Raw genomic sequence first — 18,274 nt, forward strand, 5'->3', positions numbered from 1 at the left:
TCTAGCCGATATAACCAGTGGAATATATTGCTGAATTCCCTCATCCCAGTCCTCAAAGGTAATGGAAGGTATATCTCACTTGCAGATATTAACCACTTGCCTTCTGCTTACATGGACACTACTGCGGCAAAGTGGTCTGTTATCGTCTGGCGACCTAGACCTACGTCGCCAGACACTCCCCTTTCTCGGCGGCGAGCGCGCGCGCCGCCGGACGCTCGCTCCCGCTGTATTCAGTCACAGCGGGAGTCGGGCCAGGGCCGGACACTCGCTCCCGCTGTATTCGGTCACAGCGGGAGTCGGGCCAGGGAAGGAGCAGCGGCGATCGCCGCTGCTCTTCCCCGGTCATCGGGGATCTAGTGTGGAGATCCGCCTGCTTGTGTAAACACAAGCGGGCGGATCTCCTAAGTGACAGGCAGGGTCAGATTGCAGGGTTCAGCATAGCTGAACCCTGGATCTGTCCTTGTGTCACACAGTCACCTCCCCCCACACACGTCAGTAAGCACCAGGCATACATTAACCCCTCCCTCTCCAATAAAATTAACCCCTTCCCTGCCAGTGTAATTTTTACAGTAACGGTGCATATATATAGCACTGATTACTGCAGTAATGTCACTGGTACCCCCAAAAGTGTCAAAAATGTCAGTCAAGGGTCCGATCTGTCCGCCAGAATTGTCGCAGTCCCAACAAATGACAGAAATCTTTCCCTTAGTAAACGCAATAACTTTTGCGCAAACCAATCAAAATACGCTTATTGTGATTTTTTTTACCAAACATAGGTAGCAGAAAACAAATTGGCCAAAAATTTAAAAAAATTTTGATTTCTCTTACGTCCTCCGACAGTCGCCGCCTCTTCATAATCTTCACCAATGGGTAATTGACCTTTTCTCCGCAGGAGTAGCTAGGCAACAAGATTTGTTAATATCAAATCTTTTAGCATATCACACCCCTAGGGGGTGGTCCCCTCAGTCAATACCTCCCTGCTTCCAGCATTCTCAACTCAGTTTTCAATTGCCTAGCTTAGGAGTAGCTGGCTGTTCCTGTGCTGGGGCTTTCAGTCTCAGCCTTCTATCCTCTTTTTGATTTTATTTCAAGTATTTTTCTCTTTCTTTTACTTAGCTGTTTTTTTCTCAGCATTAGTTTCGTTTTCTTCGGATGAAGATGATCATGCGGAGCTGGGTCTCGGACTGGCCACCCTGGATCCCAGGGCTGAGAGCCAGGGGTTTCCCCAGCCTGCCATCGAGCGTTCAGCTCAGGTTTTCATGGCATATTGAACGACCTATCCCTGTTCACTGCAGGGATGCTGCCTGTGAGGTGGCTACCTCACCGGACGCCATTTGCGGTTTCGCACCGCAGTCCACTGCGTCCTGGCTGCGACACTCCCTGTCCTCAGTACAGCGGTTTGGTCGCTAGAGAAGGCTCCCCACGCCATCCGGAATGGTAAGTAAATTTCTATGTGGGGACCTGTCTGTTTGGGTGTCAGTCCGTGACTGTGTGACCCGCATGTCTGTGTAAGTGCTGAGCTCCCTGTCAGATTCCTGTGATAGCTGCCTTTCTGTGGGCTGCGGGGGGGGGGGCTCTCCCACTCTGCTGTGTGAGATGTATGGGGCAGACTGGGCTCAGACATGCTGTGCGGTGACCGCTGATGCTGCCCGCCATTTTTTTCTCGGCAAACTGTGGTGACCGGCCCTGTGTGGTACAGCGCGGTGTTTTGGCGCCAAACGCCGCCATTTTGGCGGCGATCGCTCCTGCAAGCACATGTCGGCGCCATTTTCTTATTGCCTTGATTCCCTCAGCCGAGCGGCCATGTTTGTGAAGCCTTCATAGGCTATATAGGGCGGTCAGTCATTGCATCACTTCCTTTTTCACTGGAACAGCAATCGGTGGCAGCAGCTGTGTGCTCTCTCCAGGTTTTTACCTTCCTTATCCTGTATTTCCTTGCTCAGTGCTCCTTATCCCTGCGGGGGTCGGTACATACAGTAGTGTGCGGTGGGCTGCGCTCGCCGCGGTCTTAAAGGGGCAGTCCTTTATTTCAGTTGATACTGGGGCATGGATTCTCAGGATTGCAAGTTTCCTCCCACCCTGGTGGGGGGCCAAGGGGCTGCTGCATCCCCCGAGGGGGCTGATCTGGCTGCTGTTGTAGCGAACTTGGCTTCTCAGGTGCAGATGCTGATGGCTGATCGGTCCGCAAAACGGCCCAGGTTATCTATTTCCTCTGATTCAGAGGGCGATGGGGCTGCTATGGCTGGAGTGCCCTTCTCAGGGTCTCGTTCATCTCTGGACCTTGTGGGGTCTGAGGGGGAGGCTGAGGTAGAAGGAGTTGATACTTCTCCCCCTGGCTCGCCTGAAGAGCTTGCACTCATGGATGAGTTGATTACTTCTATCAAGGAAACACTGCATCTGCAGGATGACCCATGTCCTCCTGCTTTGATGTCCTCTTATGGGACGAAAAGGAAACGCAAATCAGCGCAGGTTTTTCCCTGCCCTACGGAATTTCAGCGCGCTGTTGATGAGCAATGGCACAATTTAAAGAAGCCCTTTACTGTGCCAAGTAAGTTAAAGCTGCGTTATCCATTTACACCCATCCACTGATGAGCGTTGGTGTGTGCCGCCTCAGGTGGATCACGCGGTGGCAGTTTTGAATAAATCTACTGCGATTCCTGCTGAGGATACCCCGGTGTTCTGGGACCCTACGGACAGAAGATTGGAGTCTCTGGCCTGTCATACTTATACGGTTGCTGGTTCTATGCTGAAGCCTATTTTTTCTTCCATTATGGCAGCCCAAGCTATTGCGGATTGGACGCAGGTGCTCAGGCGCACCCTGGTGGCTGACTCTGCTCCGCCGACAACGTTGGCTATGGTAGATCAAATTCATCAGGGTGTCATGTATTTGTGCGATGCGGACTTGGATCTAGTCCCTTTGGCTGCACGTCTCTCCAGTGTAGCGGTGTTGAACCGTCGCCTGATATGGCTGAAATGTTGGTCGGTTGACCAATCCTCTCACAAGACTCTAGCTAATCTTCCCTACGCGGGATCTCGCCTTTTTGGCGAGTCTTTGGATACTCTGATATAGGGAGTTTCCGGGGGTAAGAGCACTCTCTTACCCCAAACTCACAAGAATAAGTTTGTTCACGGTAAGAAGAATACCTCGTTTAGGCCCTCTCAGGGGTCCTTTCGTGCCTTTCGGTCGCAATACAAGGGCAAGCCCTTCAAGGGCCAAGGCTCCCAGAAGAAGCCGTGGGCAGGTAAGCAGAAGTCCGGCCAGTCCGGGTCCGCTGCCCATACCAATTCGGCCTGAAGAGGCGCCCTCACCCGGTTCTGGGGTGGGGGGACGTTTGCTCGGTTTTCTTCAACCCTGGCTGGCCCGCATTCGGGACAGGTGGGTTCAGGAAATCGTTCGATCTGGATACAAGATCGAGTTTCTCTCTCGGCCAGCGAGCAGATTTTTTCCCTCAAATCTTCAGCTGTCTCCGGAGCGTTTGCAGGATCTGCACCTGGCGGTGCGGGACCTGCGGGCCCAGGGAGTGGTGGTTCCGGTGCCTCATCGGGACAGATTTCGGGGGGTCTATTCCAATCTATTCACTGTGCCCAGAAAGGAGGGCAAGGTACGTCCGATTCTGGACTTAAAAGCTCTGAACCGCTTTGTGCGGGTTCGCAAGTTCCGCATGAAATCCCTGCGCTCAGTGGTGGCTGCCCTGAGTCAGGGGGAATTCATGGCCTCCATCGATCTGAAGGATGCGTACCTTCACATCCCCATTTTCGAGGGTCACCAGAGGTACCTTTGATTCGCCATTGCGGAGGATCATTACCAATTTGTGGCGTTGCCCTTCGGTCTCGCTTCGGCTCCGCGGGTTTTCACCAAGGTGCTTGCGCCGGTCCTGGCTTTATTGAGAGTCCAGGGCGTCTCTGTCTTGGGATATCTGGACGATATCTTGCTTCAGTCTGCGACCAGTCAGGGCCTGGTGAACGACCTGTCCACCACGATGCAGACTCTGCAGGAGTTTGGTTGGACGTTAAATTTTCCAAAATCAACGTTGTGTCCGTCGGTTCATCTTCCCTACCTGGGGATGATTCTGGACTCTGCTCAAGCGAAGGTCTTCCTGCCAGAAGACAAGCTCCGGACACTTCAGGACGAGGTCAGGTCCCTCAGGGACACTCAGTACTCGTCCCTCCGGACATGTATGAGATGTCTAGGTCTAATGGTCTCTGCTTTCGAGGCGATTCCCTTCGCCCAGTTTCACACGCGGGGTCTTCAGGCGGAGATCTTGGCCAAGTGGGACGGGCGTCCGCAATCTCTGGATCGGCAGCTTTCGTTGAGCCGCCACACCCGAAGGGGTCTTTTGTGGTGGCTCCAGTCCCTGGCGGTGTCGGGGGGCAAGTCCTTTCGTCCCTTGTCGTGGACGGTGATCACCACGTATGCCAGCCTGTCGGGCTGGGGTGGTGTTCTGGGCGTTCTGTCCGCCCAGGGAACTTGGTCGGAGGAGGAATCCTCCCTTCCGATCAACATTCTGGAATTGCGAGCGATAAAACTTTGCCTTCTGCATTGGTCGGAACGGCTTCAGGGCCGTCCGGTTCGGGTTCAGACGGACAATGCCACAGCGGTGGCCTACATCAACCATCAAGGGGGCACCAGGAGTGCCCGTGCTGCTCGGGAAGTAAACGGCATTCTGTCGTGGGCCGAGATGCACGTCCCAACGATAACGGCTGTGCACATTCCGGGGGTGGAGAACTGGCAGGCGGACTATCTGAGTCGCCAGACCCTGGACCAGGGGGAGTGGTCCCTTCACTCGGATGTCTTCCAGAAGTTGTGCGCGAAGTGGGGTCTTCCGGATGTGGACCTGTTCGCGTCTCGTCTGAACAACAAGGTGGAAAGGTTCGTGGCAAGGACGCGCGATCCTCAGGCAGACTCCTCAGACGCGTTAGTGGCGCCCTGGCATCAGTATCGTCTGATGTATGCCTATCCACCGATTCAGCTGCTGTCCAGGCTGCTTCGCAGATTGGCCTCGGAACCGCACGCGGTGATTCTGGTGGCACCGGACTGGCCTCGCCGGTCTTGGTACGCAGACCTTGTAAATCTGGCAGTCGACGCTCCGTGGCGTCTGCCGCTTCGGGAAGACCTTCTGTCTCAAGGGCCAATATTCCATCCTGCTTTACAGTCGCTGGCTTTAACGGCCTGGCTGTTGAAAGCCAGGTCCTGAAGGATAGGGGTCTCTCCCCTGAGGTCATTCCCACTTTGATCAAGGCTAGAAAAGCCTCTTCGGGAAAAATTTACTACCGTACTTGGAAGGCGTACTTTGCCTGGTGTGAGTCCAGGGGGTATTCCCCTCGCTCATACTCGGTGTCGAGAGTGTTGGCTTTCCTCCAAACTGGAGTGGACCAGCGTTTGGCGCTGGCCACAATTAAGGGTCAGATTTCTGCGCTGGCCGTTCTTTTTCAACGCCCTGTGGCGTCTAATTCTTTGGTTAGCACCTTTGTTCAGGGGGTGCGACATTTGGCCCCTCCTAGGAGGGAACCTTTGCCTCCATGGGACTTGAACTTGGTTCTGTCCGTGTTACAACAGGCTCCCTTTGAAAAGATCAGGGAGATCTCGTTGTCTCTGTTGTCCAAGAAGGTTGCCTTTTTGGTGGCGATCACTTCGGCTCGCAGGGTGTCTGAGCTGGCGGCTTTGTCCTGCAGCTCTCCCTACCTGGTGATTCACAAGGATAAGGTGGTCTTGCGACCTAACCCGTCTTTTCTTCCGAAAAGGATCTCGGAGTTTCACCTGAATGAGGACATTGTCTTGCCTTCGCTTTGCGCGAGGCCTAAGCATCCGAAGGAGGTGGCTTTGCATGCCTTGGATGTTGTTCGGGCGATCAGGGTTTACCTGTCATCGACTAAGTCCTTTCGCAAGTCGGATTCCCTATTCGTTCTTCCAGAGCGTCCTCGGAAGCGCATGGCGGCGTCGGCTGCTACCATCGCCAAATGGATCAGACAGACGATTGTGCAAGCCTATGCTTTGAGGGGGAAGGTTCCTCCTTTCCCTGTGAAGGCGCACTCTACCAGATCTCTGAGTACGTCTTGGGCCTATCGTCATCAGGCTTCTGTGGCCCAGGTGTGTAAGGCGCCGACTTGGTCGTCCGTTCACACCTTCTCCAAATTTTACAAAGTGGATGTTCAGGCATCGGCAGATGCTTCCTTTGGCCGTAAAGTTCTTAGTGCGGCGGTGCCTTAGGGTCCCTTGTTTGGGCCCTTGGCTGTTGGGGTGTTTTTACCCCTAGGTTACTTGTTCTTCCTGGGTTGTTGCTCCTGTTGAGCACGTTTTCCTGTTGCCAGGTTGGTTCTCTTACTTTGGTAAGGTTCCTTTCTCTGATGTGGGTACTGCGTTGCTTTATGCGCGGCTGCGTTTTTTTCCCACCCCTCATGTCTACACTGCTCTGGGACGTCCCCATTGGTGAAGATTATGAAGAGGCGGCGACTGTCGGAGTACGTAAGAGAAAACTGAATTTTTGTAAAATCTTACTGTAAAATTCCTTTCTCTGAGTCCTCCGACAGTCGCCGCCCCCGCCCCTCTTTTGGGGTTTGTTTATGTACTCTACTGCTATGCTACTGAAACTGAGTTGAGAATGCTGGAAGCAGAGAGGTATTGACTGAGGGGACCACCCCCTAGGGGTGTGATATGCTAAAAGCTTTGATATTAACAAATCTTGTTGCCTAGCTACTCCTGCGGAGCAAAGGTCAATTACCCATTGGTGAAGATTATGAAGAGGCGGCGACTGTCGGAGGACTCAGAGAAAGGAATTTTACGGTAAGATTTTACAAAAATTCCGTTTTTTTACATTTTTTGGGGGGAATTTCATATAAAAAAATGTGAAAAATATTATTGTTTTTTCAAAATTTACGCTCTTTTTTTGTATATAGCGCAAAATGTAAAAATCGCACAGGTTATCAAATACCACCAAAAGAAAGCTCTGTTTGTGGGAAAAAAAGAACGTAAATTTCGTTTGGATATGGCATCACACGACCGCGCAATTGTCAGTTAAATTCGCACAGCGCCGAATCGCAAAAAGTGGCCCAGACATAAGACAGCAAAATCCTCTAGTGGTAAAGTGGTAAAATAGACGAGTACCTTTACCAGTGTCATGACTTGAGATCCTAAGGTATAGGGACAATAGAATTCTGTCTGCATTGCTGGAAATGAGGAAACACTCCACTGTGTGAGGTCACTGTAACCAGAATGGGAAATTGTGACTGTACAGCATGGCATAGCTGTAGGTAGCAGAAGAACATCCACGAGGGGAGAGTAAAAGTAAGTTTAATTTTTTTTTTCCAACAAAAAGTAAGTTTAAGACTATCGAACGGTAGTAGTCATCCTCCTGGCGTAATCTGCTGCAACTTCCTAATACCAAACCTGGCCCACAAATTAGGGTCAGGTATGGAGCGGATATGTGTTATACTCGGGGATTGCCCCCATAGTGGTTTATGAGGAGAGAGATCCCCTCTTTTAGAGATAGCAGTAGACATCTGTCCCCATACGGTGACCGTTGTGCAAATTGGAGTCATCATGTCCGGATGTGCCCTTGGGCCCTTTAAACACTAAGGTTCTTAATGCTGAGTAGGAGCCTAGGATAGCCGCTTCTAAGTTAACTGATGGATTGTCTGTGCAAACCACCAGCGCACCGTCACCAATACCGCCCCCCAGTAATACTGACGAAAACAGGGCAGTGTCAGTCCCCCCAGCGACAAGGGTAGCTGCAGAGTAGACTTAGCCATTCTAGGGGTAGAACCCGCCCAAATTAAAGTAGTTTTGATGTGATCAAGCTTAGTAAAAAAGGAATTAAGAACAGGGACTATAGTATTATGAAAAACATACAGGAAGTTTGAGGGAGAGGTCATTTTTATGAGGTTAATTCTGCCTACTAGGAAGAGTGGCAGGGATTTCCATGCCTGGCATCGAAGAGTCAGTTTCTGCAAAACTGTATACACATTGTTTGTCAAATAAGGAGGAAAGTTCACCCTGGATATTAATCCGCAGATATCTAAACTTTGAGACTAAGGTCAGGGGGGTCTGGACTGGAGAAGGCGGGGATGATTGTGACAGGGAAAAAAGTAGCGATTTACTCCAATTCTAATACCAGAAAATCATCCAACATGGTCTATAAGCTCAAGGGCCGCCTTAAGAGAATCTGAGGCATCAGGTAAATACAATAGGGCATCATCTGCATATAAAAATGTTTTTTCAAATAGGGGACCGACTGGAAGACCTGCAGTCATAGGCAGGGAGCGGGTAAGGATGGCAAGTGGTTCCATAGCACGCGCAAAGGGACCCAGGGAAAGCGGGCACCCCTGCCTGGTACCTCTTTTATAGATAGAAGAATGGGGATAGAATGCCATTGGTCCTAACTTTGGCAGTGGGGGACCGGTAGATCAGCTGGATCCAGGTCACAGTTTTGGGTCCAAATCCAAATCTCTGGAGCACCTGCCACAAGAATTCCCACTCCACGGAATCAAGGGCCTTCTCCGCATTCAGCGAGGCCACCACTCCAGGGGAATCACCACTGCGAGCATAGACTAAATTAGTGTATAGTCGGCAGAGGTTGATGTCGGTACCCTTACCTGGCATGAAACCAGTTTGATCGTCATGAACCAGAGACAGGATCATGGAGTGTTAAGGCGATTGGCTAAAATCTTGGCAAAAACCTTTGCATCTACATTAAGCAAAGAAATAGGCCTGTAGGAAGCTCATTGTTTGGGGTCCTTACCAGGCTTGGGCACCATTACTTCAGTTGCCTCCGACATCGACAGTGGAAGAGAGTCTTGCTCCAACACAGTGTGGAGTAGCGCATGAAAGTGGGTTGCAAGTACTTGCAAATATCAGCAGGCGTACCATCTGGCCCTGCGGTCTTTCCATTTGGGGCGAGGCTATTGGAGCCTGCACCTTCTTCAGGGTAATGGGAGCATCTAAACCTTGTCGAGCCGCAGTTGTCAACATGGGAAAGTCCACAGAATCTAAAAAAGTTGCCATATTTTTAGGAGTATAGTCCATTCTAGACTGGGACTGGGATAGGAGGAGTTTCCTGCAGGAGGTAATGCGTCAGCCCTTTATTTCTCTATAGATTACTTATAGGTCACTGTAGACCTCTCTATACCCCGTTGCAACATATTGGGATTCCAAAGCTTGAGCCCTGGCCGCTATACCATCCAGCACCAAAGGTAACAGCTGTCGGAAGCGAATGACGGCCCCTGTAAATTTCCATTGTTAGGCAATCTGGTGCAGGATAGGTACAGTGAAGCTAACTACATTACTTTTTTTTTTAATCAGGCAGGATCATCTGGTTTTGAATTAAGTTTCCAACCATTGCAAGGCATCTTCAGGGGAATGGAAGAAGCTGATAGATTCTCCATCTTGGACTCTCAATCGCGCTGTAAAGAGCATACTATACTTGATCTTCCGGTTTCTGAGACTGAGCTTGTCATAATCAAAAGAGCAACTAAGCCTTTGAGTGTCCAAGTAGTCAGGAAATGTCATTAGTTTAGCAGCTTCGTATCGTAGGGAGTCCAGCTTTCTAGCCTCTCTCAGAACCAGGTAACGGTCACGCAAATTAAGGCGATGGAAAATAAAGGTGCGTGGTGGGGTCCCCAAGAGACTTCGATTCGCCAGCATCCTGTGTGTTTGTTCGACCAGGTAAAAGGGCAAGAACTGGGCCTGTGGGAGAAAGGAACAGAGCAGGCTTACTGTAAAAGCCGCAGGCTCAGGGCCTTCCACTCCCTCCGGCAGACCCACCATGCGAAGAATATTTCTCCTGTTCCTAGTCTCGCATCCTCAGCCCGGGATTCCAGAGCCTTTACCTTTGTTTTAAGGGTATGGAGTGTGGCTTTATGATCATGGAGGGTATCTCCTGATTCCCTCATGCGGGACAGACGAGGACAAAATTTTTTCATGTCCTTTCTAATCAAGCCAATATCGAGTTGCAGGGAGTCGACCTTCACCCTTTTCCTTGACCGTTGCTGGAGTCCCACAGCAAGTATTAAACTTGATTAAACTGTTTACGTGTATCCTGAATAGTATACCTTTATACATTAAAATAATCAGGAAACCTACGCTGTATTCACAGTGCAACAACTGAGAGAGGTTGCAGCGATCCACCGCTCTAGCAGCTCTCTCCTTTGCTGGCTGCAGTAGGGGGCAGTATGGTGTGCGAGCGCATCACTTGACTCCCTTTTTTTTTTTGGGGTGTTGTACTAACTTAATTTGAAGTACACAAAGCCCATTCTTCATTCATGGTCATGTACAGCAGTGCAGTATGCTGCGTTGATATGCATGGCCTTGTAATTAGGCATGGTGTGCTCCGATAAAATGCAGCATGTCTGCATTTTATTGCAGTGTGTATGTGACACATTGGAAACAATTCCTGTTCCCTGAGTGTCCCTGCAGTGACAGATGTTTTACCATGTGGTAAAACTTCTGTCACCACATAAAGTGTGAATTGGCTCGTAAAGTTTTCAAACTAGGTGCTAAACTTTTCAACTAGAGATGCACAGTAATTTCGGCAGCCGAAACATAGCTCAAAATGGTGTTTTTGAAATTTTTCTGATAAAGCAAAAGGTGTAGAAAATGTCTTTGAAAACACATGCGATTTTACTGTGCTTATGGTGTGTTTTTCAAAAGTCATGTGACTCAAAAACCACATAAAAAATATAACACATGTCCGTTATTGATGCGTTCTTGCTGCGTTTTCAATAGGGAGGTGCATTTTTTTTAACTGACCAAAAATGCAGCAAGCACGATTTTTAACACCACAATGGAAGCGTAATGGACCAGTGTAAAGACATACATAGAATTTAAAGGGATGCATTTTTCTTTTCTTGCGCTAAAGGTGCTGATAATAGACAACAATAAATTCATATTCATTTAAATTCATGATACCAATTAATTCTATATAAAAAATATATATATATTAAAAATTGGCATTTTGGTTTTCGGCCAAGTGTATCCTGCATTTTCGGTTTCGGCACCAAATTTTCCATTAGGTGCACCTCTAGTTTCAACCACTCAGAGCTTAGTCTCCGGTGGATGACTTGGTATTCTAGTATATCACACCATAGGTTGCACACTTTACTTACGCGTGGAGCTTCTGTAGTGTAAGGTGAACTTACACTAGACCCCCTTCCCCATGCTATGTTCTCCTTCTTGGACATGCTTACCCCATTTATTCACCCTACTCTGAGTACCTCACAGAGAAATATCGTCACTGCTAGTAATGGCAGAAACCAAGCACAGAAGTGTATGAGAGATCCATTGTCTACATCAGTTATGCTTCCAAAATAAGGCCTTTTGTTATGGTGGCCTGAACCAAAGTGTGGCTATTGGGGGTGGAGGAGAAAGCGATGGGATTTGGCCTGGCTGTGAGTGTAGGGCATGTTTTAGTTGGAGATAGTGATAAAACTAGGGTTTAGAACAAATTCAGAGGACAGTTAGGAGTATGACTTCCCATCTCTGAAAAACCCTGCAGTTTAAGAAGTTCTGGAAAAAGTTTGTTCCAAATACAGGCAGTCCCAAAATTGCAAACATCTGACTTCTCTACAACTCCGAATTACAGAGGGAGACAACAGGAAGTGTGAGGAAATGTACCCCAGGGATGGGAAATTCACTCCTCTTCTCAACCAGAGTTATCATGGGAAGAAGGTTTCTCCACTGAAGCTTCATCACCATCCTTGTTTCCACAACCCAAAATTTTCAAAATCCAATTGTCACAGGGACAGAAAGTAAAGTGAAATCTTCTGACCAGGGGCAAAGACAGCAAAACCCTCCCCTTTGCTGTCCAAAAAACGCAAAGATAATTTTTTGGCTTGAGTTGCACTTAAACAATTTACCTGTTCCAACTTGCATACAAATTCAACTTATGAACAAACCTACAGGACCTATATTGTTTGTAACCCAGGGACTTGCCTGTAGGGGTAAATCTAGTGAAATTGTAATTACAGAATCATTTTTTAGCAGTAGCCCAGCTTTTACCCAGGAGAGGGTGCCTGCCATTAATCTGGTCCATAAGAAATTTAAAGGAAGAGATCGAATAGTCAATTTACTCCCAGGCTACCAGATGTTGCAACTGAGTGGCTATATAGGTCATACATTTGAGAATGTGAGACCTGAGAGTTTGGGGTACTGTAAAGACTCCAATTTAATTCTAGAGGTTTTTTTTTCTTCCAAATTAGATCCCAAAAGATGACATTCATTTTTCTAAAGTGAACTAACAGCTTTACCACAGTCATAATTGTCCAGAGCTCAAAAGCACCAGGCTCCTTCACCCCCATCATTTCTTCGTGAATCATATCTCAAAATGCCTATTCTTAAAGATGTAGACATAGAGGGGAATGAATAGGACCTGGAAGATTTCGTACAACCACAAGCTCTTAAATACACCTGATGTTATGGTTTCACGCAAAATACTTGCAAATTTTGATATTCTCTCCTCTGCTGTGCACAAAAGCCTCAGCATTGTCGCACTTGATTCTCCTCTGTCTTGCCATACCCCCTTGGGTACTAAGAGACCTGCTATATCTAAAAGGACATCCCCCATTCATGAACAAATAGAATAGGCAACCTATGACCATTAGTTCAATCCAGAAAAGATTTTCATCCTTCCAAGAATCATTACTAAGCTCTATCCAGTGGAAAAACAGTGTATATGAAAGTAGTCTGTTCTGGTAGTAGACCTTGCTGTTTCAGTCCTAAACATCTTACTGTATCTATAAAAGATGTCCTTCCCCACCAGGGTTGTTGGTGTCTCTAGGGTTTTTCAGCATCAAGCATCTATACTTAACATCAAGCATCTGTATCCCAGATTTCCAAGCCCTCCACCTGGATCTCTGTGCACATGTTTTACCAGGTGGTTATTTAGGTCTTGGCTGATGTGAGCTTTGGCCACAAGGTGCTTTAAACTGTAGTTGTCATGGAGTGTTTTTAGTTTCTTTAACCTATGGTGTTTTTTGTGGTCCTGTTGCCAGTAATGTTTTGCTATGTTGTTGTCTAGTCCTCAGTTTATTGCTTCAGGATGTCCCATCCATGATAAATAAATACAAGTCCTATATTGTACGATTAAGATGGTAGGAATTTTGACTGTAAATTCCCTATCTTGGAGTACTGTACAGGCCGCCACCTTTACCCCCCTCCCTTTCATATCTTGATCACACTTTATTGCTTGGTAAAAAAAAACGATAGTCGCACAGAGTGGGCTAGTTATGAGAGTGCACACTAGGGGGCAACCCTAGCAAGTTTTTTTTTGCCAGTTTCCAATCACCTGAAGGTAGCCTGCATATAACCCATGGTCTAAGAATACAAGTCCTGTGAGCTGAACTATAATATGAGAAGTAATTTATGCAATTCAAAATTCCCATTATTATAAATTTTATTAGTGGAGAAGTGTGAGACAAAACAAAATGTACACTCAATATTTCTGTGTTTTGCATGTGAAGGGAAATTGGCAAGAAGCAGAAGGAAGCAATGACCATTGAAAGTCTGATAGAGCAGAAAAAGTTAGAAAGACACAATTTACTCCTGGATTGTAAAGTACAAGATTTGAATATAACTCTGCTAGTTGGCTCTTTGGAAGATATCATGGAAGTTGAGGTGAGATCCAGCTCCTCCGTCCCTGGTATGGTTGGTGCACACAAGTTATTTAAAACAAAAATATATTCTGTGTTAGAAAGCTAGATGTTGTGACAGACTGAAAAAAAATATCTGTGTGTTATTTAACTGCAGGTAGAAAGTGAAAGCACACGAACTACTTCTGAAATCTATGAAAGAGAAGGGACTTTTCGCATTGACTATGGTGATCTTCCTCATAACTTAAAGGTAGCTTGTTTTTGCTGCATATTGACCATATTTTTTTTTTTTCATTTAGTTCCTGTATATTTTAGCCATAAGTTAACATACATAGTAAACATTCCAACTGGCCATTCTAGGAAGTCTGGACTTACTGGGGCTTGTTGTATCCCAATTGGAAATGTTGATCCTTGTGCAATAGGGTTCACTAGGGATTGTTTTTGATAGCAGTCCCTTAGCTTTAAACCCCAGGGACTACTGGCATTGCTTTCCCTTTCCTTACATTAACTGAATTCCTCCACCCACTGGCTCAGTAACATTACAAGTTTACCTAGAGAATGTACATTGTTTTGGCTCTATAAGGTATCGGTAACAAGTCTTCCCCACAGGCACTGACCAATGCTAAACAAGGCTACATTTATTTATATTCCTGCTAAGTATTTTTCTTCTCGACAGACAAACAATATTGTAATTAATACGTAACTGTACTCCAGATACTGTATATATCTGTAAATGTTCAATTTTTCAAACTAATTTGGAAGGCATTTCCTCTATATACATTATCTCACAAAAGTGAGTACAAATATTTAAATAAAATATGTAAATATTTTATTATATCTTTTCATGTGACAACACTGAAGAAGGGACACTTTGCTACAATGTAAATTAGTGAGTGTACAGCTTGTATAACAGTGTAAATTTGCTGTCCGCTCAAAATAACTCAACACATAGCCATTAATGTCTAAACTGCTGGCAACAAAAGAAGTACACCCCAAAAAGTGAAAATGTCCAAATTGGGCCCAATTAGCCATTTTCCTTCAACGGTGTCATGGCTCGTTAGTGTTACAAGGTCCCAGGTGTGTTAAATTTGGGGTTATTGCTCTGTCTCTCTGACTGGTCACTGGAAGTTCAACATGGCACCTCATGGCAAACAACTCTGAGGATCTGAAAAAAATTATTGTTGCTCTACCTAAAGATGAACTAGGCTATAAGAAGATTGCCAAGACCCTGAAACTGAGGTGCAGAACGGTGGCCAAGACCATACAGCGGTTTAACAGGGTGGGAGGGTCAGCCTGTCAGTGCTCAGACCATACGCTGCACACTGCATCAAATTGGTCTACATGGCTGTCCTCCCAGAAGGAAGCCTCTTCTAAAGACGATGCACAAGAAAGCCCACAAATCATTTGCTGAAGACAAGCAGACTAAGGACATGGATTACTGGAACCCTGTCCTGATGAGACCAAGATGAACGTATTTGGTTCAGATGGTTCAAGGGTGAAGGTGATGGACTGGCCAAGCATGTCTCCAAACCTAAACCCTATTGAGCACCTGTGGGGCATCCTCAAATGGAAAATGGAGGAGCGCAAGGTCTCTAACATCCACCAGCTCCGTAATGTAATTCTGGAAGAATTCACAGGTTGCCACCCCAGTGGCAACCTGTGAAGCTCTGGTGAACTCCATGCCAGAGAGGGTTAAGTCAGTACTGGAAAATTGTGGCCACACAAAATATTGACACTTTGGGTTCAATTTGAACATTTTCAATTAGGGATGTACTTTTGTTGCCAGCTGTTAAAACATTAATAGCTGTGTACTTCATAATAGGTAACTGCAGCATATCCTAAAGATAACCTTGATACCCACATCCATTAGAATCATGTAAGAAAAACAAAGGAGAGAAGGCACTACTGCAATGTGCTATGGTCATAGACCAAATATTGCTATGGTCCTAGTGCTGTAGGACTTTGCAGGGTATAAGGTTATCTATAATGAGCACACATAAATAAAATTCAAAGCTTTATTGAAATATATCAAAAATCATTAAAAATATATAAAAAATCATTAAAAGAACAATCTGACCAACAGGTCACGTTGCAGACTGTAAGATTCATACGTAAAGATATACACTTGGTTCAACGCGTTTCGCAATTGAATAATTGTCAATGATAGCTTCATCAGCAACCATCATAGTGGATATAACATCCTTACAACTTGAAAAAGAAAGCAAACATCATAAATACATTTGTAGTACATTTGTTCTCACAGATACGGATGTCTCTCCATTAAGTACCATCTGGGAGGACCGTGTCTGGTGGGCATTGAATATTTGGCTTTGCTTCCCGTCTGATAATCTTGGTTCCACTGAAGTCAGGTCCAGTCTGCAATTTCCTCCTGGGCGAGATGATGGTCTACACCTGTCAACGGGGGCCTTGTTTGGACCTTGGTTTTTGCCTGGTGGGCTAGGCGGGTCGATTGAACAGATGCATTCTACAAATACTCTGTTACGATTGTGAGCATGACTACTATGAGAAGTCTTTTAAATCCATGACTGTAAAACTGTACTAATATCACAAATGTACTACAAATGTATTTATGATGTTTTCTTTCTTTTTCAAGTTGTAAGGATGTTATATCCACTATGATGGTTCCTGATGAAGCTATCATTGACAATTATTCAATTGCGAAACGCGTTGAACCAAGTGTATGATATCTAAACGTATGGATCTTTACAGTCTATAACGTGACCTGTTGGTCAGATTGTTCTTTTAATGATTTTTGATATATATTTCAATAAAGCTTTGAATTTTATTTATGTGTGCTCATTATAGGTAACCTTATACCCTACAAAGTCCTAAAGCACTAGGACCATAACAATTAATAGCTGTGTGTTGAGTTATTTTGGGGGGACAGCAAATTTACACTGCTATACAAGCTGTACGCTCACTACTTTACATTGCAGCAAAATGTCATTTCTTCAGTGTTGTCACATGGAAAGATATAATAAAATATTCTCAAAAATGTGAGGGGTGTACTCACTTTTGTGAGATACTGTATATAAGACTTGTCCTCAGGGAAACATTTTCTGTATATAGAAAAGATGTAGCATGGTTATTTCTATTATAAAATGTGACCTCCATTTTATTGTTGCCCTGTCAAATTATGAGAACTTTAAATATACATTCAACATAACTTCAAGCCAAAAAAAACCCCCACAAAAATGTCTATCATTTATCGACAGACGCAGCTTCTCCATATTCATGACTACAAGGGTTATGCTCCTCCAATCAGCAATAGGCACTAGACAGGAAAAAAACATAACCACGCCTATGCTATTATCCTTAGTTTGTTCTGCCTAGTGTTAGGAATAGGACCTAGCTCCCTGCTGAGACTTCAGTTTTAGCTGTAACAGGGAAAGGTTTTGTGCTTTTTATTTTTTTTTAACTAGTTCCTGAGGACCAAGATCCATAAGAACTATAAGCAACAGCCGGCTGCGGTATTCGCACTGGATAATCTAGATCCTTAAAGTCTCCCAGCCTGGCCATCGAGTGTGAGCAGTTTATAGTGCAGAACTAGGCCTCGCCACGACAGTGCCCCGATGGATGGGGACAAGCCTGCGAGTGACCCGTCACGCTTGGGACGCAACTACCTGGAACGCCCTGAGTCTCAGCTTTCCCTTGGTGGGACCCGTCTCCCTGGGACGCAACGACCTGGAACGCCCTGAGTCGCAGCTTCCCCTTGGTTCCCCGGGTGAGAGGTGATCTGTTTCGGAGTGCCGCCCACCTTGTACCATGGTATGTGAGTAAAATGTCCCCCCCAAACCCTCCTGGAGGTCTCTGGCCCCTCCCTGGAATGGTCAGATCTTAGGGGCTCCCTAGCTTTCCTGGCGGACTAGTCTGGTGCACCCCTTGGCATTTTCCTTCCCCTAGCAAGTTTTACCTTGGGGGGGGGGGGGGGGGCTGGCTGGCTATAATAGTGCCCCCGTTATGGCGCTTATTTGAGGGGGTGGACTGTCCTGGGTGGGTCCCTATTCAGGGACCTTTATATGCCTGTTGTTCTGGGACCCCTTTTGGGGGTCCTGGAGACCACATGGCGCGCTGTGGGGGCCGCCATTTTGCTGTGGTTCATGATGCTGTATTCCCCAAACAAAGAGGCTGTAATTTTGTCAAAGCTTGCATTAGATCGGTCATCCTGGTTTTCACCCCCTGGAATGCAACCAAGTCTTTCAGGCATGGGCAATGGTTCGCCTGGCAGAAATAAAAAGGTATGAGGCCAATTTCTGCTGGCCCCAGTATAGGGCAATGTAAAAGAGCCAGCTAGGCATCCTTTTCGGACCGTTGCATAAAATAATGTCTGCAGTAGGCCATAGTCCCTGTACCAGAAGCTGTCATGACCACCATATGTGTAGGATATCCCCATGCTGATAACATTTCTGAAAACACCTGTCACTGCTGCCAAGGATAAGCGTGGGCAAGCCTAGACGGGACCCAGTACCACCGCAGGAGCACTTTTTAAGCAGCCTCAAGCGTGGTAGCGTTGAATGAAAATTTTGCTATTGTTGTCAAGACCTTGCTTTAGTCCTCCACCTCAATACTAGATCTAATATCTCGCTGCCATCATATCACATGGGAAAGGGTCGACAAAGATGACCTACTATTAAGAGAGTTGTAAAGCAACTAAATAAGACCAGGCAGTGTAAAC

At 46.5% G+C, this 18,274-nt stretch overlaps 1 protein-coding gene across 1 annotated transcript in view; it reads left to right on the forward strand.

The window, feature by feature from the left end:
- Nucleotides 1-18,274, forward strand: part of SMC1B (structural maintenance of chromosomes 1B) — a 512,286-nt gene that overhangs the window by 366,025 nt on the left and 127,987 nt on the right. The window contains exons 18-19 of the mRNA XM_082255760.1: nt 13,450-13,603; nt 13,736-13,828. Of these exons, the coding sequence (XP_082111886.1) occupies nt 13,450-13,603; nt 13,736-13,828 (247 nt within the window). The remainder of the gene's footprint in view (nt 1-13,449; nt 13,604-13,735; nt 13,829-18,274) is intronic.

The sequence above is a fragment of the Pelophylax lessonae genome (genome assembly GCF_965119305.1).
Source record: "Pelophylax lessonae genome assembly, chromosome: 4".
Lineage (NCBI taxonomy): Eukaryota > Metazoa > Chordata > Amphibia > Anura > Ranidae > Pelophylax > Pelophylax lessonae.